At 32.1% G+C, this 27,518-nt stretch overlaps 3 protein-coding genes and 2 long non-coding RNA genes across 8 annotated transcripts; 2 read left to right on the top strand and 3 right to left on the bottom strand.

Annotated features, from left to right (window-relative positions):
- Positions 1 to 2,130: 2,130 nt before the first annotated feature.
- Positions 2,131 to 3,495, bottom strand: LOC140791155 (transcription factor WRKY45-1-like). Its single transcript, XM_073141567.1, has 3 exons — positions 3,132 to 3,495; positions 2,830 to 2,934; positions 2,131 to 2,733 (listed from the first exon to the last, which is right to left on the bottom strand). The coding sequence occupies exons 1-3, from the start codon at positions 3,419 to 3,421 to the stop codon at positions 2,271 to 2,273; spliced, it is 858 nt and encodes a 285-aa protein (XP_072997668.1). The 5' UTR covers positions 3,422 to 3,495; the 3' UTR covers positions 2,131 to 2,270.
- A 2,667-nt stretch (positions 3,496 to 6,162) lies between these two features.
- On the bottom strand, positions 6,163 to 7,670 carry LOC140790992 (uncharacterized). Of its 2 annotated transcripts, none has more exons than XM_073141333.1 (3): positions 7,316 to 7,670; positions 6,884 to 6,988; positions 6,163 to 6,747 (listed from the first exon to the last, which is right to left on the bottom strand). In XM_073141333.1, the coding sequence occupies exons 1-3, from the start codon at positions 7,606 to 7,608 to the stop codon at positions 6,288 to 6,290; spliced, it is 858 nt and encodes a 285-aa protein (XP_072997434.1). In that variant the 5' UTR covers positions 7,609 to 7,670; the 3' UTR covers positions 6,163 to 6,287. The 2 variants fall into 2 exon arrangements, with proteins under 2 accessions (XP_072997434.1, XP_072997433.1); XM_073141332.1 differs by having other exon boundaries at positions 6,163 to 6,759; positions 7,316 to 7,654.
- Positions 7,671 to 10,217: 2,547 nt separating this feature from the next.
- LOC140790921 (uncharacterized) lies at positions 10,218 to 13,865 on the top strand. The gene is made up of 2 exons (XR_012109486.1): positions 10,218 to 10,438; positions 13,282 to 13,865. It is a non-coding gene; the product is annotated as an uncharacterized lncRNA (long non-coding RNA).
- Positions 13,153 to 14,259, bottom strand: LOC140790920 (uncharacterized). The gene is made up of 2 exons (XR_012109485.1): positions 14,069 to 14,259; positions 13,153 to 13,712 (listed from the first exon to the last, which is right to left on the bottom strand). It is a non-coding gene; the product is annotated as an uncharacterized lncRNA (long non-coding RNA).
- Positions 14,260 to 17,413: 3,154 nt separating this feature from the next.
- LOC140790859 (uncharacterized) lies at positions 17,414 to 26,004 on the top strand. 3 transcript variants are annotated; one of them, XR_012109460.1, is made up of 7 exons: positions 17,467 to 17,798; positions 18,388 to 19,321; positions 20,686 to 20,781; positions 22,866 to 23,002; positions 24,449 to 24,671; positions 25,243 to 25,334; positions 25,632 to 26,004. XR_012109460.1 is itself a non-coding variant. In XM_073141154.1 (6 exons), the coding sequence occupies exons 1-5, from the start codon at positions 17,581 to 17,583 to the stop codon at positions 24,621 to 24,623; spliced, it is 1,560 nt and encodes a 519-aa protein (XP_072997255.1). In that variant the 5' UTR covers positions 17,414 to 17,580; the 3' UTR covers positions 24,624 to 24,671; positions 25,243 to 25,571. The 3 variants fall into 3 exon arrangements, 2 of the variants coding, with proteins under 2 accessions (XP_072997255.1, XP_072997256.1); XM_073141154.1 differs by lacking the exon at positions 25,632 to 26,004 and having other exon boundaries at positions 17,414 to 17,798; positions 25,243 to 25,571; XM_073141155.1 differs by lacking the exon at positions 25,243 to 25,334.
- The last annotated feature ends 1,514 nt before the right edge of the window (positions 26,005 to 27,518 follow it).

Here is a 27,518-nt window from a genome sequence, read left to right on the forward strand (position 1 = left end):
AGATAAAGATAAAAATATAAAGAAAAAATTTATGACGTTATAACTTTATGCTCGGTTATCTATTTTGGTCATAGAATATATAGTTGTAAAGATATAAAAAATTCTACAAGCTGGAATGTTGTAGTGATTCCACAAAGCCAACTGCATTCGAAGTCACAAAAAAATCGTTAACTCTTCCAAATTTATTTTTTAAAATATTTTTATTGGTTCTTTCTCATAAAATATTCATATTTTCAGCATTTCATGTTTATGTTGAATAGTTAAGCATTTTATAAATTTTACTTTTCGGCATTTTCATTTAAAGTTAAAATATTAAATTTATTAGTTTTTACTTAGGAATACAATGTCATAGACCCATTTTTGGTATTAAGTTTAAGAGGTAGTTTGTTTAGGTAAATAAAAGATTGATAGTTTGGTAAAAAAAACTTACCTAATATTTTAGAATAAAACTTTTTATGTTAAAATAATAACTAAATATTATAAAAATAAACATATTATTTATCAAAATTAATATACTCTAATATGAATTGATACATTTAGAAGGAGGATAAAATCTAAGATAAAATAATAATAAACCAGTTAGAAAAATGAAACCAATCACTATCAACCATCGTCAACTAAATTAAAACTAAAAATCTTTTCCACATATTAAAATTGATGCACTATAATCATATATCTAACACATACCTATAATTTGACTCACAATACTTGCAGCTAATAATTAAAGTTTTTTTTTCTTGTTAAATCCAATGATAAGCTATTCTAAGTACAATAGTTCGTTAACTTTGCTAGAACCCATAAGGTTAAAATTCTCATATTAATACCGTCTCAAGACGTCAATGTAGGTGAACATATGCAATACCTTCAAAATCGTCAAGTTGCTGCTCTAATAATGAAGAAGACCTTAGATTAAAATAGTTATCTCTTTACTTTTCTCTCTCACTAATAGCCTCAGGGATTTGTAGAAGAGATCTCTCAAATGCCTCCATAATGATCTTCAATATTCTCAATCACCAAATTACAAAAGATTCTAACTCAATTATGCAATTTTAGCTTCCGTTCATTTGTAGAATATTCTAATTTTTAATACCAGAAATAATATTTAGTTCAATACTAGTATAAGAAATAATAATTGCATTTGAATAAGCACTCATTCTTTCAAATCCATTCTCACTCTATTTTATCATATTCCTAAGTACCCAGATTTCTGCACTTTAATAAGTTCTTTCGCCAGAATTCACTCAAGTTGTATGTTATAAACATATTCACATAATTAATTTTATTTTGAACACACACTGCCAATTATAAAAGTTCTTAGAGAGAACATAATACCATTGATTTAAGATCAAGTAGTTTGATTCCTTCAACTAGATATTATTGTATTGCGTTGGCCATGATGAATCCTGAACATTGTACACATGAAGAAGTGATAGTTTTTTAGTTTCTAATGGCTCTTGGGTAAGAGAAGGGATCCACTATCAATACAATGATGAATGGCCAGTCTAATTAATACTACAAAAATTAATGCTAGAGAATATTTTGGTACTGCGGATTATGAACTGTTCTAAAGAATATTTAAATCTGTCAACTCTTTCCCATCAATGGGTGATTTGTATCAGGTGGTGATCATTTGACTGAAACGAAAGATGATTAGACGAATTTATTAAGACAATTTATCATTTCTGTTGAGATATATCTTATAATTAACTTCCAAAATATTTGGATCTAAAATATTTGACAAATTACAACAACATGTTTGACAAATGACAACTAATATATATTAATTAGTGGAGATATCTATATGTAATTAATCATTTCTGTTGGATGCAAATAGTGCGTAGTGATCTAATTAAAAATATTTTAGTTATAAGAAAAGGAGAAAGCGTATATAAAGTTTTCTTAGTTTGTAAATTTTGATTTTTTTTTGTTAAGTGTTCTAATTTTTATACTAAAATATACTTATTTGAAATCGAAAGAGTATATAGAAGGATTATTTGGATTTAACAGGTCAATTAGTGCTATCTCTAAGAATTTATTAAAAAATTCTTATATATAAAATAAACAAATAGACTGAGACTTCCGCATGTTGATAGATCATATATTCATATAGACTTTGCCACCTTCACACAATTAAAGAATAAATAATAAAAATTAAGAATTAAATAAGACTTGAGCTATTAAGTAATGCATCAACGATGCATATTATACATTTAATAAGATGATCATAGAACGAACTCCAACCCAGCTAGTCTACTCCGAAAGTACTATAATTATAATAGTGAGAAGTCCTCATGCTCAAAATCAAACTCAAATTTGTCAACCTCAAAGGAGCTTGCCGTGAAGCCCATGTCTAGATTTCCAAAAGAAGACTCAAAGCTCGCCGTAAAGAACTCGGCCGGCGAGCCGCCGGGAGTCGGATTACTTACTACGTAGTCTTCATTACAGCAGTCATGCTTGGCAGAGTTGGAGGAGGAGACTAGTTGGGTTTCTTGTTTGCTCTGAACAGGAGGAGGAGGAGGAGGAGGAATAGTGTTTGATCCAAAACTAATCAGATGAGAGTCTTTTGGACTGGAAGTAGTCTCTATGATTTGGGCAATGGTAGATGGATCCCCACTGCAAGTGTGTTCACCTTTGTAGATGATCACAAACTTGGAAGGGTCTTCCTTTGATTGCTGCACCTGCCTGGTTGCCATGCAACCTTGATCATATTTATGGGTGCATCTAAAATAACTCCTGCAAATAAAAGTAGCATCAAATTTTAGCCTTCATAGATGGAAAGGAAATATTTGTATTAGTATAAGATCTCACAATTATATAAAGACTACGTACCTTGGGTATGTAGAGTTCCGGATTTCTTTTTCCCCATACTTCCGCCATGCTTGGCCATCTTCTGAAGTTATAGTCAGAACTTTTCTCCAAGAAGATGATGGTGATCTTTGATGAACCAAAAAAAGTTGGGCAATAGAAACAAAAAAGAATTAATCTATTAGACAGGCATAATAAAAGATCTAATGATTAGAAAATAGAAGATTTAACTCATGAATAGATTAATAAATTTTAATGGTGTTACAATTAAACCAGTGCTATTGGTATTCGAACTCAAAAACATTCGGAGTAGTACGAGTGCTCACCTCTTCCTCCATCCTCCTCTCCTACTCCCACTTGATATCCCTCTCTTCCGATCATCTGAAAACTTCGAGGTACCTCTCGAGCCCACCGGGCTCCGGCCGGGTTCCGACGTCTCGTCATAGTCCAACGCAGAGATAGCTTTAGAGATCGAGCTCAAGACCTCATCCTTGAACTCTACACGCATAGGCTCCCCTACATGGGATTCTTGCATTAAGATCCTAATACGTGCCATCTCCTGGATCGCCGCCGCCGCACGACCGACAGGCAGGTATCCGTGGATACATGATGCCATTTTTGCGCCCCCGTTTCCTCGAATCAAAGTTAACGAAGTCTTTGGCCCTGGGCCTGGGAGAAGGAGGGGGACGACTAGTTTGGAATTTTATGAAGGGATAGGGCTGTGCGTGGCAATCTCTTATAAGGAAGGTTAGGATTTTCTTGCATATGGCGTTGCAGGGGATCTTTTGTGACAAAATGCAAGTCGTCATTGGATGACACTAGTATGATGACGTCACGGACACCGCCCTGGGGGCTGGCGACTTCGTTTAAATTATTATAAACATATTATTTTATAAATAAATCATTTATCTGATATTTTCTTGCTTTTTTAGATGTAACATTACTAATTAAATTTTTTGAATTCAAGTTTTTCCTAATGTACTTTTTAATTGATAATATGTGAAATTGTTGGTCTTCAATATTATTTTATTATTTCAATTTTATGTTCAATATTATTCTTTAGAAAAAAATATACGATCTGAAAAAGAATTGACCATTTTTTTTAATATAACTTAACACTTCAACTGGATTATTAATATCTATTGGTATAATTTCTTTACAAAAATTTAAGCTTAAAAAATAATTCCAAACTCTGTCAAATGCTTTGAAAAAATTTCAAGCCCTTGTAGTCCAGGTAGAGATCATGTATGAAATTCTATGGAAAATTTTAGTGGTTTCTTTTATCATTGGATTATATTAATAAGAATTAGATTTATTTGTTATACATCTAAAAAGATAATTAGTTAATAATCATTGGTGGAAATGGCTATTAATTAGACCTGGTGGAAATCTCTATCATAATTAATCTGTGTGTTATTATTTCCTCTCTGACCTTAATTTCCTATTTAGGTTGATACTTCCTATGCATGCACAGATCATTAAACTTTAGTTTTCTTGGGTCCCTAGTTAGGGCCCAAATATATTAGAAATAGGGGCATGAATCTATAATTATAATATTAGTTGGGCCGGTCTTGTAAAATTTAGCATCCAAGGAGCAGTTTATTTGAATACCAATTTAAAGAATGATAATTTTTATATTTTATAATAACTCACATGAGCATTTATATAAGTCTAGAAAGTATTTGGTTTGAATCAAAAGATAGACTATTCTTTTCATAAATTTCTCTCAAAATTATTATTGAATTTAGTACATTAGATTTTGTTTGGTTTGCGGTTATGCTCCAAATATTTGCTTACTGAACAAATTTTTAGAGAGTAAACTTGATTAGGTATAAAAAAGATTAAAAAAAAATATTTGCTTACTTAACAAGTTTAGGAATTTCTGAACCAATTCAGAGGGTTTCTAAACTCAAAGCAAACAAAGCGTTAAGCACACGATGTAGTATCTCTAGCTAAAAAGGACCAAGTAAAACATATTGACATAATTAGATCCTTTTTTTTAATATGAATATTTAAGGGTATATTGTAGTTTAATGTCTAACATATACCATGCTATTAGCTCGTATTATTTTAATCTAATCTTAGACATAACGTGATATAAATAAAAATACAATATTTAAACCTTAGGGAGTAAATAATAATAAAACAAGTGAAGACGATACCAATTGGAACTCTAATATACAGCGTCTACAATTCTACATTGTCTTAGATTGCTCATGAGGTAGTTGAACTCATACTATCTACCAGGGAATTAGGAGTCTCAACTACTGAGATGCAAACGAAGAGATTACGAATTGGAGATTATTATTATTTATTACTATTATTATTTTCTTTAAGAAATGGTCAACAAAACAATTCTTGATCAAAGATAGCATAATCATAAGCATCTTAATAAGATTCAATTTATCTTCCAACTATGAGCCTCTTTCTCCTCAACCAAAACAAATTAAGTACTAAGCTAACTCATTAAGGAGTTAATACCATTGACTTAAGGTCAAGTGTAGTTTGATTCCTTTGACTAGATACTTCTGCATTGCGTTTGCCATGACGAATCCTTACAAACGACGAAGAAGGGATTCTTAATTTTCTTTTTAATTAGTTTCTAATGGCTCTTAGATTTAATGAAGAGTTCCAGTATTACTGAGTCAAGGTTTTAGAGTCTTTATACTAAGTTTATGGATTATGGACCACTCTAAAGAATATTCAAATCTATCACAACTATCACATCAATGGGTGATTGCTTGAGGTGGTGATTATTTGAATGAAATGAAAGATGATTAGATAAATATATATATATATATTAAGATAGTTTTTCATTTCTGTTCAGATATCTTAACTTCCAAATTATTTGGACCTGATAGCAATATCAGTAGACAACCACATTTTTGAATTATATATACTGATATACACATGTATATATAACAGTACTTGTGAAAATACTATCCATAATAGTATAATCCAATTGAAAATGTTTCAGGTATAAGAATTAAAAGTTTCTCAATTATTAAAAGTTGAATTTTCTATTATATGGTCTAGTCTTCAACACTAAAAATGCACTTGTTTGGAATCAAAAGAGTATATACGGAAGGACTTGTTAGATTAAGGAGGGCCAATTATTGCTATGTATAAAAATTCATTAAAAAAATATTCTTATGCCCACTAATTATTTTCTAAATTTAGATGGAATTAAGGGTCCTCATTCGTATATATGACTCCGCGTATGCATGAATGCAGAGATCCAAGAATATAAGGAAAGTTAATTTGTCACAATATGAACAACATGCATTTAGACTGGGCAACCTTTACATCATTCAAAAATAAATAATAGAAAATAGGGATCAAATAAGGCTTAAGCTGTTGTAAAAGTAATGAATCAACAATGCATATGGTACCTTTAATCATATAACAATACATTTTTTGAGGTAGCCCAAGTCTCTCTCTAGGTGGAAAACAAAAAAACAAAATATACTCCAAAGTTCTATCTAGCTTAGTGAGAAGTCCTCATGCTCAAAATCAAACTCAATGTCTTCAGCCTCAAAGGAGCTTGCCATGAAGCTCATGTCTAGGTTTCTAAAAGAGGACTGCAAGCTCACCGTGAAGGACTCGGCCGGCGATCCGATGGGAGTCGGTTTACTTACTACTTCTTCATTGCACAAGTCCTGGTTGAAAGAGTTAATGGAGGAGGAGACTAGTTGGGGATCTTGCTTGGTGTGAGTAGTAGTAGTAGTAGTAGTCGTCATCTTTGATATTCCAAAACTAATAAGATAAGAATCTTTTGTATTAGGAGTTGTCTCCATGATTTGGGGAATTGTAGATGGATCCCTGCAAGTGTGTTCACCTATGTATGTGATCACAAACTTAGAAGGGTCTTCCTTTGACTGCTGCACTTGCCTGGTAGCCATGCAACCTTGATCATATTTATGGGTGCATCTAAAATAGCTCCTGCAAATAAAACTAGCCTCAAATTTTTAGCATTTATAAAGACGAAAAGTATATATATATATTTGTATACGATCTCACAATTAATTTCAAGGAACATATATAGTTTCTTATATATATATATATATATGTAGACTACCTTGGGTATGTAGAATTTTGGATTTCTTTTTGCCCATACTTTCGCCATCCTTGGCCATCATCTAAAGTTTTAGTGAGAACTTTTCTCCAAGAAGATGATGGTGATCTTTGATGAACCCAAAAAAAAAAAGGAAAATAATAAACAATTAATCCATTAAACAGCCATAATATAAGATCTAGAAAGAAAAAAAGAAAACAAGCCACTAAACACATGCAATATGGCAAACTAGAGCTTGTTTTTTTTTTTGTGTCAATTAATTCATATTTAGCTCATGAATAGAATCTTCGATTAACTCAGGGCTATTGAGATTCGAACTCGAAAACACTCAGAATAACTCATGAATACGAATCTTATTATTGATATTATCAAATGACTAAACTACTTGTACATATGGAATCATAAAAATGGAGCTATAGACAAGTGCTTGCTCACCTCTTCCTCCATCCTCCTCTCCTCCTCCCACTTAATCTCTCGCTCTTCCTATTATCCGAAAAGATCGAGCCGCCTCCCGAGCCCGCCGGGCTCCGGCCGGGGTCCGACGTCTCGCCGTAATCCAACGCAGAGATAGCTTTAGAGATCGAGCTCATGACCTCATCCTTGACCTCTTCACTCATAGGCTCCCCTACACGGCATTCCTGCATTAAGGTCCTAACACGGGTCATTTCCTGGATCGCCGCCGCCGCACGATCGACGGCCGGCAGATCTCCTTGGATAGATGATGCCATTTTTCCTTGAATCGAGGTTACAAAAGTCTTCGGCCTTAGGGGAGAAGAAAGGGGGAGACGAGTTGTCTGGGTTCTTATGAGGGGAGACACGAGACTTATGGGTGGGGTGTTAATGCATGGGGTACGTGGCGATCTCTAGTTGGCTAAAACGGCGAAGTGACTGTACGCGGAGTAGGAATTTCTTGGACATGGGGGCTGCAGGGGATCTTTTGCTACGTAGGAGGACGAGATCCAACTCGTCATTGGATGACATTGTATGGTGACGTCATGGAGTTGGCTGGCAATCCCTGGCAACTTCCTTTAATTTATTAAAATAAGTGCAAGTTGGAGATTTTTGTATGGAAACGGAAGTAATTATGAAATAATAACGTGGATGCCCTAACTCATTCACATAGGATGTTATTAATGTCTAATGTGTTATATTATTGGGATAATTATATTTTACCCCTTCAAAGTTTGACACAATTTCAAAAAATTACTATATACTTTCAATTTAAAGCACTTAACCTTTTTATGATTTTAATTAAAGTGTAATTATTATTTTTTTCTTCATATTTTAAACACAAAGTTACAGAGGAGATGATGGGATAAACACAAAGTTACATCTAAAATAATATCAACTAAATTTTAGATAACAAAATATACATCTATTCACTATATTTGTCATTTTAAATAAGTTGGAAAGTTTATCAAATCTTCAAATTCGACAACTAATTTAGTTAAATATAATTAAAAATAATGATTGTGTTTTAGTCAATACTATAGAGGGGTTAAGTACTTAAATTGATAATATATAAGAAATTTTGTGAAATTAAGCCGAACTTTATATATCGGAATTAGTTAAATTTCTCTTATATTATTTTATTAAGATTATTTTTGACAAATGAGAGTGAATTTTTGCTAATATTTCTCGTGCGTTATAAAGAGCCGAGCTTTAGTCAACATTACTGGCTCAAGCTGACTTGAGTCAGCTTATATGTAAAATAAATAAATATATTATATATGGTTAAATATATTTTACTCCGTGTACTTGTGCTCAAAATTACTTTACCTCTATAATTTAAAAAGTCTTAAATCAGTTATTATACTTATGACTAAATTAATATTATTAATTTTTCTGTTAAATTTAACCAAGTATGGTTATTTTACTATATTATATCAAAATGTGTATATCTTGTCTAACAAACACGATAGCGGTATTTTGATTATTTTGATATTATTCAGTTAAGTTTAACGAAAAAAATTAACAGTTTTATTTTAGTTATAAGTATGAGGACTGATTTGAAATTTTTTAAAGTACACGAGGGTAAAATAATTTTGGACATAAATACCGGAGATAATATATATGTAGTCAATAGTGTTGTATATTAATTTCTGTTTGCTGTCCGGCTAAACCAAGTTGAGCTTAGCCAGCCCAGCTCTTCTTTTGTATTCTTCTTTTCATATAAATGTGTACTATAAAATATAGATCTAGAAGGTTTTGTACTATTACCTTCTAAATTAAATTTAAATTAAACTTTCTGTTAATAGATTTGAATCATATACTTTAAAACAACAATTGGATTCAATTTTTAAGTATATCATGAGACAAAAGCAATTTATATTGATTGGAGATAGAGTTTTGAATTAGTCTCTTATAATTTTGAAATAGATAAGATAGATTTCAATGTAATTCGAATCTAATCTCTTACTGAATGGTTATCCTTTATATTCGAATAGAAAAAAGAGAATGCTGTTGCTACTTCTCACTGACTTTCTAGTTCTTAAATTCATAAATAATAAGAGAAAAAAAAACTAGTACCAAATATGAAAGAGAGAGAAAAATCGAATATATTATCCATCGTATTAATTAATATTAGGAATCAGAATAGGGTGTTGAAGTATTTACCGAGATGAGCCGAGCTAGGCTCAACTAGCTCAAGCTCTACTCTTTTACGCCAAATAGACAAGTGGTACATGATAAAGCCAACAAATCATTTAGAGTAACCGAGTAATACAAAGAGTATCTTAGAAGATATGCGAGAATGTTATCAATATGTATATAAATGCACAGAAATGTAAGAGTATTTGTATCAAAAATCTTTTGAGAATGATATTGATAAGTATGTAGATGAAATCACTCTGAGTTTTGGTGATAGTAACATTGAGCTTTTGAAATTGATTACGTGTATATATTTTTTATACTTTACATAAAAAAAATTCCTATAAAAGCTTAGTCATACTTTTTTAGAAACTTAGGATATTTTAAGTGCAAATACTCTCCGAAAATAATGATTACCAATTATGCCATGTTTGTGGGTCAACATCTCTACCATCTTAAGAAATCCTATCCAACAATGACATTATTATATATCTTCTTAGTTACTGGAAGAAACTTAATTTTATTGATATTATCTGCAATTGGTAGATAGATAAGTACATACATAGATCACTAGCTAGAGAATCTAGCTCCTAGTAGGTGATATATTCTATAATCTATGGGTCAATGATTGCAGGATGTTGCCACCTTTAGGAGAGACGCATGCCGTGCACTCAGAGATATTGTACTCAGTGACATCTAGATTCACAAAATCTTGGTTGACTGGTTGGCCAAAAGCTGGATGACATCCCAGTGAGATGGAATTGAATTTTTACAAGTGAGCTGTTCTGCAGATAGTCTCTTAATATTTAGGGCTCAGTTCTGCAATTATCTCCTCAAAGGCTACAGTTTGAGGAATTTGGAAAACTATGAATGAGATGGTTTTCTGGGCTGGCTTTCAGGAGGCGAGGGATCTTTATAATCATACTCGTAAGGGTGCTTACGGGGAGGAATCAATCCCCTTGCATACAGGTAATAGACTGATAGTATTGCATATGACTAATTTTCTACCTTTTTCTTTTTTTGAAACTGTAAATCTTTCACACATAGAGAGGAGAATTTTGCGGCTAAGTAGACAATAAATTCAGATAAAAAAGCTCCTGGAGGTATCTTTTGGAGAGGCACTGTCTTTATACTTCATGAACTAGCAAACATCATTTTTGTAAGCCTCAACTGAGTTCTTAGAGCATCTCCAATGCTTGCTCCATATTTGGAGCCCAAGAGCCTTTGGGCTCTAAATATGGAGCCAAAAATGGAGCAAGAGTCCGATGCACTCCAATGCACCGGGCTCCATATATATTATAAAATAATATAATATATATTATTATATTAGCTATTTTAAATTACTTAATAGATCATCTTAGCGTTATTATTTTTTATTAAAAAATATATGGTTAGAAAACTCTCATCGAGATCTTTAAAATAAGATTAATATTCAACAATTTTAGAAGTAATTTTAAATTACTAATTTTTTAATTAAACGCATCGAAATTACATTACACGAAATAAACATCGAAATAAGCATTACATGTTTGATGTATTTCATATCTAATGTATTTTAATTTTTAATATTTACATTGGGGATAATTTTGAGTAATTATATTTTAAGATACATAATTTATTATACTCATTTTTATAAATAATAAAAAATTTTAAATTTAAATTAACTCAAAAATAATTTAATATTAGACTCATTTTAAAGGTCTCGATGAGACCTTTCCAATGGTATTATTTTTTGTTAAAAACCGATTAGTAAAACTAATTATATACTTAGCTTAACTAACTAAATTATTTAACAAATAATACAAATAGAATTAAAATAATTGAATATAACACTTATTGGGTAATTTTGGCATTTTCAAAAAGTTGATGTGACAAATGGAGCCTAAATTTGGAGCCCCACTATTCATGGCTCCAAATAATAGAGCCCGGTTGGAGCGCTCCAAATTTGGAGTTTCGGAGCCCTGTTGGAGATGCTCTTAGCTCTTTTCTATGTGTAAAATGAAAATAAAATTAGGGCCCACTTAAGCACAGAGGTTAGGCTTCTTGTTTTGTGTAGTTATATGGATTTTTGTTTTTGTTTACTGGCTATCCTATTGGTATTTATTATTCAATATCTATATTTTACTTTATAGTTATCTGTTAATTTTAGCCTAACTGCTACCGATGGAATAGAGATATTATTTTGAAAATTAGAAATATAGGTATCTAAAATACATCTCAGTAAAATTGCGTGGCATAACAATAATATTATTTAACTGAGTTAACTTAAGTACATGTATTTATCCTAATTCTCATATAGGATTAGTTTAACAAATATATATGTAGTGTATGGTTAAGTGAATTGACTAATAATATACTGTTTTTAAAGTAACTAAAAAAATATATGAATTGAATGATAAATATTTATATGATAAAGTGTTTAAAAATAATGAGGATAATTATATGTAGACTTTTCCCATGTGAATTTGTTCTCGATTTTCTCTTAAGAAAATAGCACGTGACTGTAACATCGGGTAGATATTATATTTTTAGAAATTTTAGAAATTATATTTTATATTTTATCTATTTTATAATTCACACTCTGTTTTTTAAATTTTTATAACGTGATGTCTCATTTTTCTTACAATTTTATTTAACAAATTATTATTATTTTGAATAATTAATATTATCTAAATTACTAAAATATTCGTACCTCTCTACTCCTCTCTACTCCTCTACTCCTCTATCATCTTTCATCAATCTTCTCCCTCCGCGAACTTGTCTTTTCCTTCTTCCTTTTTTATTTATTTAGAAAAGATGGAAAAATGAGAGATGAATGAGACATAAAGTAATTTAAATATTTTATAATATATTTTATATATTATAATAGAATATTATTTTATTGGTACTATTAACCTAGGGTGTTAAATAAAAATTATAAGAAAAAAAAGTTAAGTTAACAAATTATCAAAAGACGAAATATAAATTACAAAATAGATAAATTATAGAATGTGATTTACAATACAAATAAAAATTGCATATAAAACCTTGCATTTTTTTTGAATTAATGTTCATCTTTTACTTAAAATACTAGTCTGATTATGTTATCTCTCGGTTAGAAAAAGATATCGGAAAATGGAATATATTGTGATTTTTCCCAAAAACATCCCCTTATATTTTAAAGAGGAAAGACACTGTAGAGAGTAACATTTTTTTAACTCTGTAAAAATTTGCATCTAACACTCCAATTTTTTATATTTTTACGATGTATACCCTATATTTCTAATATTTATAAATTACATCTTATATTCTTATTAAATATTTGTAGAATCACCTGAGTTAGATTAACATCAATACTATTTGAGCAGATGGTATAAAAATAAAATATTTGGTCTAGTTTAAACTATTTGTCTTCTAAAATGCTTTTTTTTTCAAGAGTATTGTGATAAATTCAGCTAAAATCTCAAATCAGGAAGAGGAAGGAAATTGGGGGCTCTTCATTCCTCTCTTTTCACTAGAAATTCTTCATAAGTATACTTTTAGTGTTTTTAAAAACTAGTTAGATCATTTAAATTAGACCGTACCAATTTCTAATCTTAGCCATCTATTGTATTTTATGTTGTAGATGAGATATATTGTTTGGTTATATAAGGATATTTTACAAATAAGCTAATGCAGCGTGTAAAATATCACAAGTATGCGAATTTGTGAAAATACAGGGTCTGAAATATAAGTTTTCTTTTAAAAATGATAAATGTTGCGAATGTTAACAAAAAACGAGGGGTTTATTTGTTAAATCCATGACATCTGAAATCAAGGTTATACATGGCTAGAACCATCACCAACGAGGACACTGCCAACGGCACTGGACCAAACAACCATAACAAGAAAGGGAGGGTGGAAAACAGCAAACGGTTTCCAATAGTCGCCAACGCCCACCCCCTCTTGAGCACCTTCTCCGTCTGCTCGTGCAGCAACTCCTCGGTGGCATTCATGAGGAAGTTCGCGTCAATGATGGTTCCCACCGCCATGGAGCTACACAGAAAGCGAGTAGCAGGAGAAGGGAAGCCGAGGCGTACTTGACAAGTATGGTGGAGTCTCCCTGCGCCCCGAATACCTCGTGCCGGAGAAGGTGGGAGGAGTTGTAGGCATTGTTAGCAAGGGCGGCCATGGCGGTGTTGATGAGGATGGCGACCGTCGCAGAGAGGATGGCAGACATTAGGGTGTTTCTGAGGCTCTGGACTCCCAACATGCCTTTCTTCTCCTGTATTACGTAAAAGCTATGAAATGATTTTTTTTATATAGGGTAAATTTTATTATCTTTTTTGTATTATTATATAGCTTAATTTCAATCTATCTTAAGCAATTTAAACAAGAAAGAAGTAGTATTTTTTTAATCTAAGTTTAGAGTTTAAAATATTTATTACTAAATTTCTTTTCTTGCAAAAGGTAATAATTTTCTTTTTTCATACTATGATGCCATGTAATATTTGATAGCTTGTGACCCATTTAAGCAATTTATACAAGGGAAAAAATAGTGTTTCCTATTTTTGAAAAAGCTCAGTAATGAATCTAAGTTGAACTCCTTTAGTAGAAGACCATCTTCATAACTTCTCTCACCTGAAGAATGGTTTTGATCCATTTTGTTCTCCTCTTGATGGTGATTCCAATTGTTGTAGCTGGGTGTTTGGCTTTGGATCTTTGCCAGAGATAGGCATGGTAACCTGCAGTGAGGAAGAGGCTCAAGGGGACTAGTGTGATGTCCAAAGGATACCTGCACAAATCCAACATCTTGCAAATGAATGAACTATGAATGCACAATGTCCACTACTACTCTTTATAGAAGCCCATTGTAGTGCAAGAAGTGGGTAGAAATATATTGGTTGGAGTTAGGTCATGGGCATCATATGTCAAATAAATAATAAGTCCCTTTATCTCAGTGCTGTTGTCTTGGTGGTCAATGTTCATTGTTTTTTTTTTTCCTTTGATCACTTAATCAAAACAAAAAAATATGCATAGTTTTTTTTTTTGGTCAGATAGTTAGGTTTTCTTTTTTCAAATATAATAATTGCCACTAAATTTGTCAAAATATCATAATTTAAGTGCAATTATTCTTTCGGAATGATCATTATGGTTAGTTTTTAGTGAAATATTTGTAGGATACTTTTAAAAGATAATTATCAAAGGTAACAAATACATACACATAACTAATATACTCTTCTTCTTTTTTATAAATTTTGGGGCGTAAAATATTTATCAATAATTTGTCATGCAAAAGAAATTAATTTGTTTTCTTTTATTATGACATTGAGTAAATTAGATATCTTTCAAACTATATTAATCAATTTATACAAAGGTAAAATAGTCGTTTGTTTTTCGATATATATAAATGAATTTTAATAGTTATTAGTTAGATTTAGCTAATGAGATAATATTTTTGAAACAACTCGACAACTATGATATTTTAAGAATGCAATTAAGATATATATAAATTTACCTAAATAATTTTTTAAAGAGGAAATATATGATGACTCATACTCTAATTAGCCACAAAAAATCTTCGCACTTTGGTTAAACTCTTTTTACAAAATTATCATTAGATGCAACTTTATGCTGTGGAAAGTTGACGGCCATATAATGTTAGGTAAAGTTGAATAGAAAAGTACTCGTAAAAGTCTTAAGCCAAATCTAATAGAGAGATAGAACCTTCAAGAAAGTAGTGCATTTGTAAACTAGTCATGGCCTCTCAAATTTAAATCTCTAGGTGGAAGCCATGTAGCATAAAGAAATCATTTTGTGGGTTTGTGGTAGTCTGCTATATAATAATACAAATTGATCTAATAACTTTGTTTGATGACTAACATTTAATTGTAGAATGGTCCCATGTATTTGTTGCGAAAGCAATATCTATTGGGGCTTACAAGTTCGCCGAGCCATTCTGATAGATTCCATTCTCTAGTCATCGGGCTCAGAGCAAATCCAGCCTGATTAAGCCTAGGATTAGAATTGAGATTTAGTGTGGACTAATTCGATGCTTCTCAGTATGATCGATCGTGGGGATCTAATAATTCTGATTGCACTGGCTCTAAATCTATGACTCATGTATTCAATTTTGTGCACAATTGGTACTGTCAGATGAATTAGGCCTGCATCGAAGGCCGGGCTATATATTGAATCCTACTTCAAGAAGATTAAACACTCAGACAATTGAAATAATTCACATCACACTTTGGTAAAAAGTATGCTCCGTTAAAGAAACTATAACTCTCTAGTGTATTCCTCTTGTCCTTTTTAATAGATTGGGATCTTCTCTGATTCATATTAAGAGATTTAGTTAGGTTAGAAAAACTTGAATTAACAACTGTTTCTAAATTTTCCTTAATCAGTTTTGCCATGATGGTTTGCATTTGATTAACTTTCATTAATTGAATACATCTGATTCTCGTGTTAGGAGAAGCACACCTGGTTTTTGACTTGATTTGTATTTGTTCTATGATTCTCTTCATACGTCTACTCTTCGACCAGTCATGTGTCTTGAACTTACATTGATAATAGAATATAAAAAAAATATTTTTAAGTGTTTTATATCGAGTTTGACCAAACTAGCTCCGTTCCATTTTTATTTTTATTTTTTAATTGAAATGGATTATTCTTCAAACTTATTATCAAATGAGGTTTAATTCACTATAGCTCTGATGAAAACACTGAATTAATTGACGTTTTTTCCCTAGGCAAAAGCACTGATTGGTTCAGCATTTTTGTCTGATTCTAAAGCACTGAACTGATTAGCATTATATATAAAAATCTCTTTAACTTATTCTTTCAGTAGTTAAAGACAAAAAATTGTCTGGCGATAAAAACACTGATCAATTCAGTATTTTTGTTAGGACTATAGTGAATTAGACTCCATTTGGTAAAAGTTTGAGTGACAGTCTATTTCGATATATATATATATATATATATAATGAATCTAGTTGGGTCAAAAAGTGGTTTATATCCGTATTACATAAAATTACACTTAAAAGAAAAATTAGACAAAACTTTATTTTCTTTTAACACAGTACAACACCATTTTTCTAGAAACATTGAGGGCATTTTTGATATTTAACATTAATACCCCTATTTACTTATATTTTAACAATTAAACACCTCTTTGTTTATGATTAATATTACATTCACCGCCATAGTATTGAAATTAAAAAAACCAATAAGTGTAACCACAATCCAAAACATAAATAAATAGAACAGGGTCCCACTAAACAATACACTCTCTCAATTTTTTTAATATTTATATATGAATCACTTGAAGAGTGGGGCGTTTTAAGTGTTTCTACTTGTTCTCGTGGATCTCCTGGTATCATATTTTATTTTATAATTTTTATAAGCTTAGATTTAATTTTAGGATAATTTTATTTAGACTCCTCAACTATTATTATTTTTTACATGCATTTTAAAAAAATTTGCTTTAAACGTTAGGATAGTTATATTTTTATAATTATTGGGTAATAAAGAAATTCTGTATGTGAAAAATAATAACAATTAAGGGGTATAAATGAAATTAATATTTTTTTTTATTATTTCATGTATTTGGCTATCTTATTGTAGTGAGAAATTTGCATATAATATTTTATCTTTTAATAAAATTATAGTTTATATTCTATATTTTTAGTGTTTGAATTGAGCCATATAATTTAGCGAATATGTATAAAAAATACTATATCAATCTCTAAGTTAAGTTAACTAAACTAAATAAATTATAAAAATATAATCAATCAAGACATATTAAGAACATTTTAGTTATTTTAAAAATAAAGAATATTCTGATGATGATGTTAGTTCAAATCTAATCCAGAATATTTTCCGTATATATTTATTAAATTAAAAAAATTAATTTATAAATAATAAAAATATAGAGGGTAAATTATAATTTCGTCATAAATCAAATCAAGGTGTTGCTTAGCTCGTGTGAGTCAATGAAATATTTCTCGCCTACTGCTTTCCTTTTATATTTTTATATTTGCTTGCCATCGGTAACCGATCGATCCACGGAAGTCTCCTGCGATCTCTCTCCACTTTCGTACTAAAAACCCTCTCTCTATCTCCCCCCTCTTATGTAAGGAGAGAGAAAAAGGATGCGTCGCAGAAGCCATCCTCTCGTTCAAAATCTAGGGTATTTGCTAGGGTTTCTGCTCCTCTTGTGCGATTCCGCCTTCCAAGCTCTCGCCTCGATCCACGACTACTCCAATGAGGTCTTCGCCCCTCGATCCAATTCCTACTTCTTCCACGGGGGAAGCGAAGGCCTCTACGCCTCCGTGGGATCCAATTCCTCCGAGGGCAACTCCTTCATCCAGTAAGTTGCCGATCTTTCTAGATCCATTCCTCTTCTAGCTGTTTCGATCCGATGTTCCCCATTTCTTGTTAGCTCGTCTAATTGATTGGCTTGATCCTCGTAGCAAATTATGTTCTTATTTTCCAATTCGGAGGATATTAAAGGATTGTGCTGAGAATGTGTACTATGGGAATGCGAGTTGTGATTACTGACAAAGATTTTTTTTTTAAATTTTTTGTAATTAGACCTGTTGTTTAAAAGGTTTCATAGGTCTTGTTTACGATCATTTGGCAAGGCGGAAAAGACAGCATCTTGCAAAACGTGGTTTAGAGAAAACAGTAATTGTATATCTGTATATGCTTTAAAGTAGCCACTATATGTTGATGACATTGGACTAATACTGTTAAACAATTTAGGCCATTCTATCTGTAGACAATATGTAGAGTCTGCAGTAAGTTCGTTCAGCATAAGTTGAAAGAAAGCTATTTTTTTTTAAGTAGGAAAACCAGCATCAAGGAGCTTATTTAGATGTCTTGTGGAGTATATGCTGTTATAAATGTGCCACTACCATGGGAAGTTAATGAGCTATAATGTTCTTTTGTTCCTTCAGGTTTGATTCTATCACATTTCGGAGGACAAAGCAGTCAGCATCCCAGCATCATGACATGCAACAAAATACTGGATTAGTGGAGGCTATAATAGTTGAAATCAAGGATAGGGATAAGATTGGCGGTACATACTTTGGTTCTGATGCTATATGTTGTAATCGTGCTCTTCACAATGAGCAGTCTTGTAAACTAGGGGAAGTTATTATTCGTCCAAATCCGGAAAACCCAGGTTGGCCAAAACGGATTCAGACATTCTTTGATGGTGCAAATGAAGAAACAACTATGGTAACTCAGGCTGTATTTATAAATACCACTGGAATGTACTATCTTTATTTTATGTTTTGCGACCCTCAACTTGAAGGAACGATAATCAAAGGTAGAACCGTTTGGCGGAATCCACAAGGGTACCTTCCTGGGAAAATGGCTCCTTTGATGACATTTTTTGGTTTCATGTCACTAGCTTATCTTCTACTTGGTCTCTTCTGGTTTCTCAAATTTGTGCGATTTTGGAAAGATATTTTACAGCTTCACTACCACATCACTGCTGTAATTGCTCTAGGCATGTGTGAAATGGCTTTCTGGTACTTTGAGTATGCTAACTTTAATTCAACCGGAACAAGACCGATGGGAATAACCTTGTGGGCTGTCACATTTACTGCTGTGAAAAAGACTGTATCTCGTCTTCTTCTCTTAGTTGTTGCCATGGGTTATGGTGTTGTTCGGCCAACATTGGGTGGGATAACTTCTAAAGTTTCTCTTCTTGGTGTCATATACTTCATTGCTTCAGAGGCACTTGAATTGGTTGAACATTTGGGAAACATCAATGACTTCTCTGGAAAAGCAAGGCTGTTCCTAGTGTTGCCTGTTGCTCTCCTTGATGCAACCTTTATTATCTGGATATTTTCATCACTATCCAAAACTTTGGAAAAGCTGCAGGTAATTTTTCTTAGTATCATGTTATGGAACTGTTGCTAGTGTTCTGTTTTCTTACCTTGTCTTCATTTTTATCTGAGTATGCTTTATTCTTTTCTATTTTATTTCTCTTTGATGTGATGACTTGTATAGTCTTAGTTCTACATCTAAAAATGAAATAAATAGCAAAAGGGAAAAAAAGAAGATATAAGTGTGGGACTGTACTTTGACATGGAATATATCAAAAGGTTGCTAAACAGTACAGAATCATATATGCAATGTATTTTTTTAGTACTGACTCCTATATCATATTTAAGCTCAAGATATATTCTCTGGTGATGTTTTATGATTTATAGTTTTATACTATCTTGTCTTCTTTAACTATCCATGTACATGCTTTCTTCTTTGAAAAGGATTAGCAGATACAGATTTCAACTTCATTCCATTAGCTGTAAAAGTTGTTACAACCTAACGTAAATGATGTTAAGTACAAAGCAAGTTGTTGTGGCGCACTTTGCATGGCTCCTCTAATCTGCACGTGATTATATATGTATGTGGGTTTTGATGAGTATGATCACGTTGTAAAATCTAAATAAAGAATCTATGTAATCTATCCAAGTTCTTTTAGGCCTTTTTAACTTTGCTTAAGATGTCCAATCACCAATTCACTCACACTCTTGCTCCATATTGTACCTCGTTTAGTTATTTAGTTATGGCATGATGTTAACAACTAGACTTCTCATTTAGGCGTTTTTTATTGATCACAACAAGGAGGTAAGGTTTACTTTTATGAGGGGGTGAAATGATGTTGGGGTTAGGTTACGGCCTGCAGGCAAATGAAAAAGCACGAGTACAGAATGATTGGTATATTTACAAGAACTGACCCTTTGCCTTTGGAGTAATTGTCTTCATGTTCTTTTTGTAGTGTCACTTTAGAAGTTATCAGTTCTGGGTTACTGATGTAAGCTTAATACTAAAATTTAGCTTGTTGAGCAATGTTTATATATCGTATATGGATGTACTGAAGAGTTTGATTGCTGATGCTTTACTGATGGTTTTCAGAAAAGATACATTTTGTATAATATGGGTTGAGAAATAATGACTGTGCTTTTCTCCTCTTTTAATAGTTTTGCTAAGGTTGGAGCTGTTTAAGCACACTAGATGTTGAAGCGTAGGAAGAAAATATATATGATTTAACTTTTGATAGGCTGCTCTTCATAATGCTTCATGTTATATGGCTCCAGTTTTTTTATTATCTTCAACGGCTTATGGATCTTTCACCTGTATATTATATCATTCATAGATGGATTTACACCAATCTTTTATAATTTTATTACTCAAATTGTCCCGTGTTCTCATTTCCTTTTCATTTTTGAATGATATTTCAGTCACGAAGAAGCATCGCTAAGCTAGATCTGTATCGGAAGTTCACCAATTCCTTGGCAGCATCTGTACTTATCTCTGTTCTGTGGATTGGTTACGAGGTATGTTCCCTGTCAATTATTCTTGAGGACGTCCACAAATGCTTAGCTTGCTGTTCGCTTGTTATATGTTTATCCATGGACATATACATTATATTTCAGCCTGAAACTAACTTTGCAATTCTATTAGAAGGGAGAGTTTGGTCAATCGATACTTCTATCCACCTCTCATTACAGCAATATTCATAACATGAAACGGATATATTTGCCTCCCAAGTCACACATGACATCTATTATATATTTACGGAGATGCTAACAATGTATATGCATGTAAAATCTAGTATATAGTGGTGTAGGATATGCTATAGTAACTAAAAGTGAAGCAATTTGCACTTGTTGTCATTCTTACTAGGAGGTTGATGTACCTGCCATTCAAAATTCATGTTATCCTCACCCTATGAATGGAGTTCCTAATCAATTAACAATAGATTCTTTATGCCTTGTTTAGTATCAACTATCAAGGAATCATATAAACCTTGAATTGGGAAATGGCATTAGAATTCTCACTAGTCACTACTACTATCTCTCTGCTCACATTTTTCACATTGCCATGTCAGTTCAAGATAATATTTGGTTCTATAAGGTTTGATTATTCAGGTATGCTTCTACGCATATTTGTTGTGATGGAACGTAATATCTTGGCACAGACTCTGTGATGGCTATCACTTTTAATGGAGATATGCTTCCAGTTCATTGTGGGGTTTCCCATATCTGGGCATCATCAGCATGTACTTTATAGTTAGAATTCCAGACTAGGATAACCAGTTTCTCTTTGAAGGCAGTTTGAGGTGGGCTATGGTTTTATTGGGTTCATGTGTAGACTTTGTATTTGTCCAGTTGTATGACAGTAAAACATATATGGTTATACACATAGGGGCCGTTTGGTTTCTTGTGTTTCAAAACACAACATCTAGTGTTAAACGAGAAATCAATGTAAACGAAAGTCTGATATCTTTCCTCTTTTCTTCCTATTAAAGGTTTGAGAGAATGTATTTTGACATCCACTTAATTAAGGTGGATGTCAATATGCTGCATGTGAGCCCATCCTAATCTTTGGAAATAATATTTCATGGGATCCGTAAACTAAAAATTAATTTTAGTGTTATACTTTATATGTTTAGATGCATTTTTTCTAGATATATGAAGCCAAATGGCCCCATATACTTTGCCTTCTTGGCTCTTTCACTCTGCAATCTCATCTTCTGCCTTGAAACTGAACTTTGAGGTTTTACAACTTGTAGGGGGTTGAGAGTCTACATCTTAATCTAGGACATATTAGATCAAGATGAAGACATTTTTTATAGTTATGAGATGAACAATTTCTTGGAATGAATGTTGTAAAACATATGGATATGAAATATAAGTTCATACTTTACCCAAAAAAAAATAAATCTTATTCTACTAGTGTAATGCTACTGCAATGGGTTTGTGTAATTCCACTGGATGCTAGAACTTTCATGACTTAATGACCATAAGGACACCTAAGCTGCACTGCTCTCAGATTCCAAAAGCAGTTACTTTTAGCTAGTTAGGGAGACTAGATAAAGTTAGAAGGCTTGTTTTCAAGTAGTAGTAGAAATTTTATCTATATCTCAGTACTGCTATGCTTTAAATACATGCAATTAGGGAAGCCAAGGAGTTCTTTTGAACTTCAAGTTTCAGTTCAGAAGTTAGTTTAGTCCTTATGATCACAGCAGACATTTTGCGCATGCAATTCCTTAGGCTATGGCAATACCATCAGAATCTCCTGAATTTGAATCATCTTTCTTGAATTATAAGATTACCTCCTAAGAATATTTTGCTAAACTTGGTTTCATAGACAATAATTTTACAGAGCAGATGAACTGGCTGGTGGCTGCAAACACTAATATCTAAAATTGAGGACAATCTTATGACTTTTTCTTATCACCAGAAACAGATTCATAATTTGTTAACAGCTAGTCATATTTTCTTTTCTTTTTTTTTTTGTTTTTGTTTTTGCAACAAACAGATGCACAAATTTGTTATAATTGACACTGAATTTTTAGTTACATATGCATCTGCTTCAAGTAGACAGAGTACCTGATGATTTGAACTATGAAATGCAGCTGTACTTCAATGCTACCGATCCATTGAGTGAACTGTGGCAAAGGGCTTGGATCATCCCAGCATTTTGGAATTTACTCTCATATGCACTCCTTGCAATCATTTGCATCCTCTGGGCTCCATCTCATAATCCAACAAGGTACAATTCTCATCATTTCTTGCATTCCTGAATCTTATTTTTAACAAAATTGTCTTTGAATTGAAACTTATTTTTACTTTGCGTAGAATAATCTGGATTGATCACAGAAACAATTTTATCACCAGCCAAGATCTCTGCTAAATAATTTATATATTTATCTGGAAATATGAGATCACTGCAGCTATGGAAAATTAAAGTTACCTTAAAATTCTCTGTAACAATGATCCTTACTTTAATTAGGCAATTTTAATTTTTTTCATCTATAGCTTAGAGTGGTTTAGGGAAATTTTGATGAAAACGATATCACTATAACTATTAAAAGACTAACTTTTATTTACTTCACAGGCAAACTTAACATAATAGTAAAATTTTGGACCAAAGAGTGTTCAGAAAGTACCACAACATTTTACATGATTTGCATATGAAGAGTACATATTGGAAGAGGGAAATTGGATTCCTTCATATGTAAGCCATTACAGTTGTTCAAGAAATTATAAGTTTCAGGCTTCAGGCTTTACACATTCTTTTGTCTAATACTATTTTTTGTTTCTCTTTTCAATGTTGCTTTCTAGTTGATATTCTCTAGTTTTTCTGAAATAATTTTCCCACATAATTCATTCAGTTTCCGTCTTATGTTCCATGAATCTTCGTGAAACTTTTGCTAGATATGATAAATCGTATCCTAAATTTTACATTGTTAGCTTCTTATCATATGCCTATTTACTCAGTTTCTGGATAACAAGTCTCATCTTGTAGGCAGAATGGACTTCCCCCATTGGACTTCATATAGCCATATAGGTTTTCCTAATGTTTGATTTTTTTCTCATACAACAGTATGGGATTTGACTTCCTTCGACAGATGGTCAGCCCTTTTCCGGAAGTATAATTTCTTTTAATCTCAGTGCTTGATTGAAATAACTGTATTATATCAAAATTATACCAGCTTCATCCGGCCTTTTATGTAGACCTTGATGTTAACAGAACTACAGAAGTAATTTTGTGGAATCTGTAATATAGTTCCTTGTTTCTCTATGCTTAATATCTGTTGATAACCTACTTGAAATGCTGGGAGATTTGATTGAGCATGATTACCTTTCCATCCTGAATTAGATATGATTGCCCCAACGATAATGAGTAATAGCTGATAATATTCAATGGGTCCTTGCTATAATATCATTCTGGGTTGTATGCAGATAAGTCTTAGTTATTCTCTCTTTCTGATCTCAGTCAGTAGATCTTTCCATCTGAAGATTGCTCAGAACATAAGCATGCTATTTGGAAAAGTAAAATTTTGTGTCTTATTAGGAGTTAGTTTTAAAAGTGGAACTTGGCTATACTGCAATTATTACCATGACAATTAGGAAGTGGCAAAAACTATCTTCTTTCCTCCATAAGTAGAAATTTATTTTCTCTTGTGTTGTAAATGTTTTGTTTAAATTTCTACAGATATGCATATTCAGAAGATACTGGTGATGACTTTGATGAGGAGGGAGTTTCACTCACAGGAAGTGCAGCCAAAGGAATAGGAGATATTGTAAACAAGCTGGAAAGAAAGGAGAGAAAGGCTGCAGATCATGTGTTTGGTCTTGGAGATGACATTGAGGAGGATAAGCGGGAGTGAAAAACTTCTACCGTTGGACAGGATTCAAATTCTTGCATTATGATGCAGGTATGTTAACATCATCTCTTGTAAACCATGTTAACCTAGAAAAGGATTGATGTAGTTAATCATCACATTCGCAAATAATGATTGTTTCTTGTACAATGACTTATTCACAATGGACAAATTAAAAACATGATTAACATCATGACACCTTAGTGAAGAAGCACAGGCTAATATGTGCATGTGAACACACTTTGACATGGCCACTGAAAATCGCACTTCTACTACATTTCTTCAAATTTCAATTAATTCTGAGTAAATCTTTTTTCCCCTTTTGATTTTACTACAAACCATTTATTGTAAAGTGCTTTGTACTGTTGTAAACTTTTTTTTTACTATTGGGATTCTCTCCCGATCTATTTACTCCTTTATCCAATTATGTTAGTTGTGTGATTAAAAATTTAATATTTACTTTCCATAATAAACCAGTGCCTCTATAAATCATCCATGTAAAGAATCAAGCACACTTCCAAATGCTCCGATATCATCTGTTCATGTCTATTAAACGGCAAAGCAGTTGTATTTATTCATGTCTAATATAAGAATGTATGATTCATTTTGCAATATCATCTTCCAGGAAACTGAACTTTCATATCTGCGGACGTGAATCTGGCTGACCTACTAAATCTCTGGAATCTTTATAGGTGAATGGCATAAAAGGATAGATGTGTAAGTGAAATCTCACTCATAGTTGGAAACATCCATCCCTATTCACATACTTTCACATGATTACCTGTTCGCTAGGAATATATAAACTAGAAAGAGTTTCAGATCAAGAATACAAAATCTGGAGAATATAAGTATTATACTTTCAGTGTACTTGTTGTAATGCTTGGTACTGTAGATTGGTAACGATATTCTGTGTGTCAATCAATCTTCCAAGAAGTGCTTGGAATTGCCTGTTGATGATTTACTCATTTTGATTAGTATGCACCCAGAAAGTTTGATGTAACAAATTTGGAGCAGGTCGGGTTCAAGAACTCCCTTGTACTAGACGCCATTTCCGATGATTTCCCTACGTTTCCAGAATGTATCTAATTTTGGGCTCTCTATGAAGGCTCTATGAAGGCGACTAATAGATGAGTAATGGGTCTGGTAAACGAAGCCAGGCAGGTAAAAGATGGATTACATGGGAGGAGGAATAGCAGGGGAGATAATTTGAGAATAATGGATAGTTATGTGCTATTTATGTTTGCTACTTGAAATAAAAAAAAAAATAGTGAGAAAAATTGATTGGCTGACATATATATGAAAAAGTGTACAAAAGATTTGACACATCTTTAATCTTTCTCCAAAAAAGATAAATATAGTTACTATCAAAGAGAATATTGGAGTTCAACATCTATATCATATATCTTGAAAAATGTAGCACTCGGCATGAGAAAAAAGTTTTTTCCTGGTTCCTTGATTCACATACAGCATTATTCTCTTATATGCGTTCTGTTTGAACAATAAATTGTTCATTATTTAGTTTAATTGGAGAATTAAGTTCTCACTTCTCTATTTTAAAAAATAAAATACAGATAGATGAAGTATTTTAATTGGAGAACAATAAATTGTTCATTATCTAGTTGGGAATTATTTTCTTAATACAGATAGATGAAGTATTTTAAGCTTATATTTATAATAAAAAATATTATAATTTTAGAAAAAAAATATTACTACTACCTTATATCCAAATTAAAGTTATTTTTATCATTTGGTATAAAATATTATTAATTTTCGGTACAAATGTATTATTATTTAATATTTTAATATTAACTTTGTGTCGAATTAAATATAATTATTAAAAATACTTATTTTAGAATAAGACTATTCTTGAACAGGGACTAAGAAATTAGGCCTTGCTTGGTTTGATGCTAAGTCTTAAAACTTGATTAGTTGGTCTCCTTTCTATATAAAAAAGATAAAAAGATGTTGTTTGATTACTAAACCAGATTAGAGATCTCTGAACTAGCTTAGGGGAGTTCATGAACTTAAAGCAAACAAGGCCTTATATATTTGCTCCTATTGTTAAAATTGAGATCCACGTACTTAACACTCATTTACTTCTTTATTATTATTATTATTTTAAAAGGCTCATTTCCTTTTATTATTTTCAAGGTGAACAATTGAGATTTGTCACGGAGATTAGCGATGCCAGCAATGCCCTAAATAGTTTACTATGCTAGCCTAGGGGGTGTACAGAACCTTCCTCGTCGATTATCTCTTTGTACCACTGCCTTGGCATCCAGAGGCAGCGCTCTCTACCATCTCCGGGCCATTCATTCTTCCCTGCATAATAATCGAGATACAAATACATAAAACCAAGGGTCTCGATTGGTTGTAAGTTGCATAGCATGGTAGTCCTATGGGGTTGGGACCGTTGGGTACATTCTTTCCAATGCATTGGAGAGGCCCGTACTTACCCCATGGAAACCTATTGTAATTGTTGTCAACCAAAGGCTTTCTTTTTTTTTTTTATAAAAAGAAAAAGAAAGAAATATTGAGAACTTTTGATGTCTCAATTAAACCACCATAAACTGTTATCGCAAAGAGCTATAACTCTTGATCACCTGGCTCTTTTCTCGAGAGAAATGGGGACGTAATGATGTATACGCAGTTAAAAACAACATTCAGGATTACTCATACAATTAAGATTATATTTCTCTCTCAAGAAAAAAAAAGAGAAAAGACGAATCCCTTGAATACTCCTAGCACGATCACATTATTTATGAGCTATGCCTATTGTAACTATCTAAGCTTGCTTATCCCATTAGGGTCCATAATAGCAAATTGAAATTATCTGAATGATATGAGTCGGATATAATGTAGATATTTTTGGCCTGTATGTTTTTAATGTATCAAGACCCT

This window comes from Typha latifolia, chromosome 6 (genome assembly GCF_019914945.1).
Source record: "Typha latifolia isolate L0001 chromosome 6, TyphaL0001v2, whole genome shotgun sequence".
Taxonomy (NCBI): domain Eukaryota; kingdom Viridiplantae; phylum Streptophyta; class Magnoliopsida; order Poales; family Typhaceae; genus Typha; species Typha latifolia.

Bases quoted from the DNA above. Each gene is read 5' to 3' on its own strand.
- LOC140791155 (XM_073141567.1), bottom strand. From the start codon at position 3,421: ATGGCATCATGTATCCACGGATACCTGCCTGTCGGTCGTGCGGCGGCG. The intron at 2,935-3,131 runs GTGAGCACTCGT...GGTTCATCAAAG, and splicing joins AGAGGAGGATGGAGGAAGAG to ATCACCATCATCTTCTTGGA. The intron at 2,734-2,829 runs GTACGTAGTCTT...TTTTATTTGCAG, and splicing joins CGGAACTCTACATACCCAAG to GAGTTATTTTAGATGCACCC.
- LOC140790992 (XM_073141332.1), bottom strand. From the start codon at position 7,608: ATGGCATCATCTATCCAAGGAGATCTGCCGGCCGTCGATCGTGCGGCG. The intron at 6,989-7,315 runs GTGAGCAAGCAC...GGTTCATCAAAG, and splicing joins AGAGGAGGATGGAGGAAGAG to ATCACCATCATCTTCTTGGA. The intron at 6,760-6,883 runs GTAGTCTACATA...ATTTGAGGCTAG, and splicing joins CAAAATTCTACATACCCAAG to TTTTATTTGCAGGAGCTATT.
- LOC140790859 (XM_073141154.1), top strand. From the start codon at position 17,581: ATGCGTCGCAGAAGCCATCCTCTCGTTCAAAATCTAGGGTATTTGCTA. The intron at 20,782-22,865 runs GTATGTTCCCTG...TATGAAATGCAG, and splicing joins TTCTGTGGATTGGTTACGAG to CTGTACTTCAATGCTACCGA. The intron at 23,003-24,448 runs GTACAATTCTCA...AAATTTCTACAG, and splicing joins CCATCTCATAATCCAACAAG to ATATGCATATTCAGAAGATA.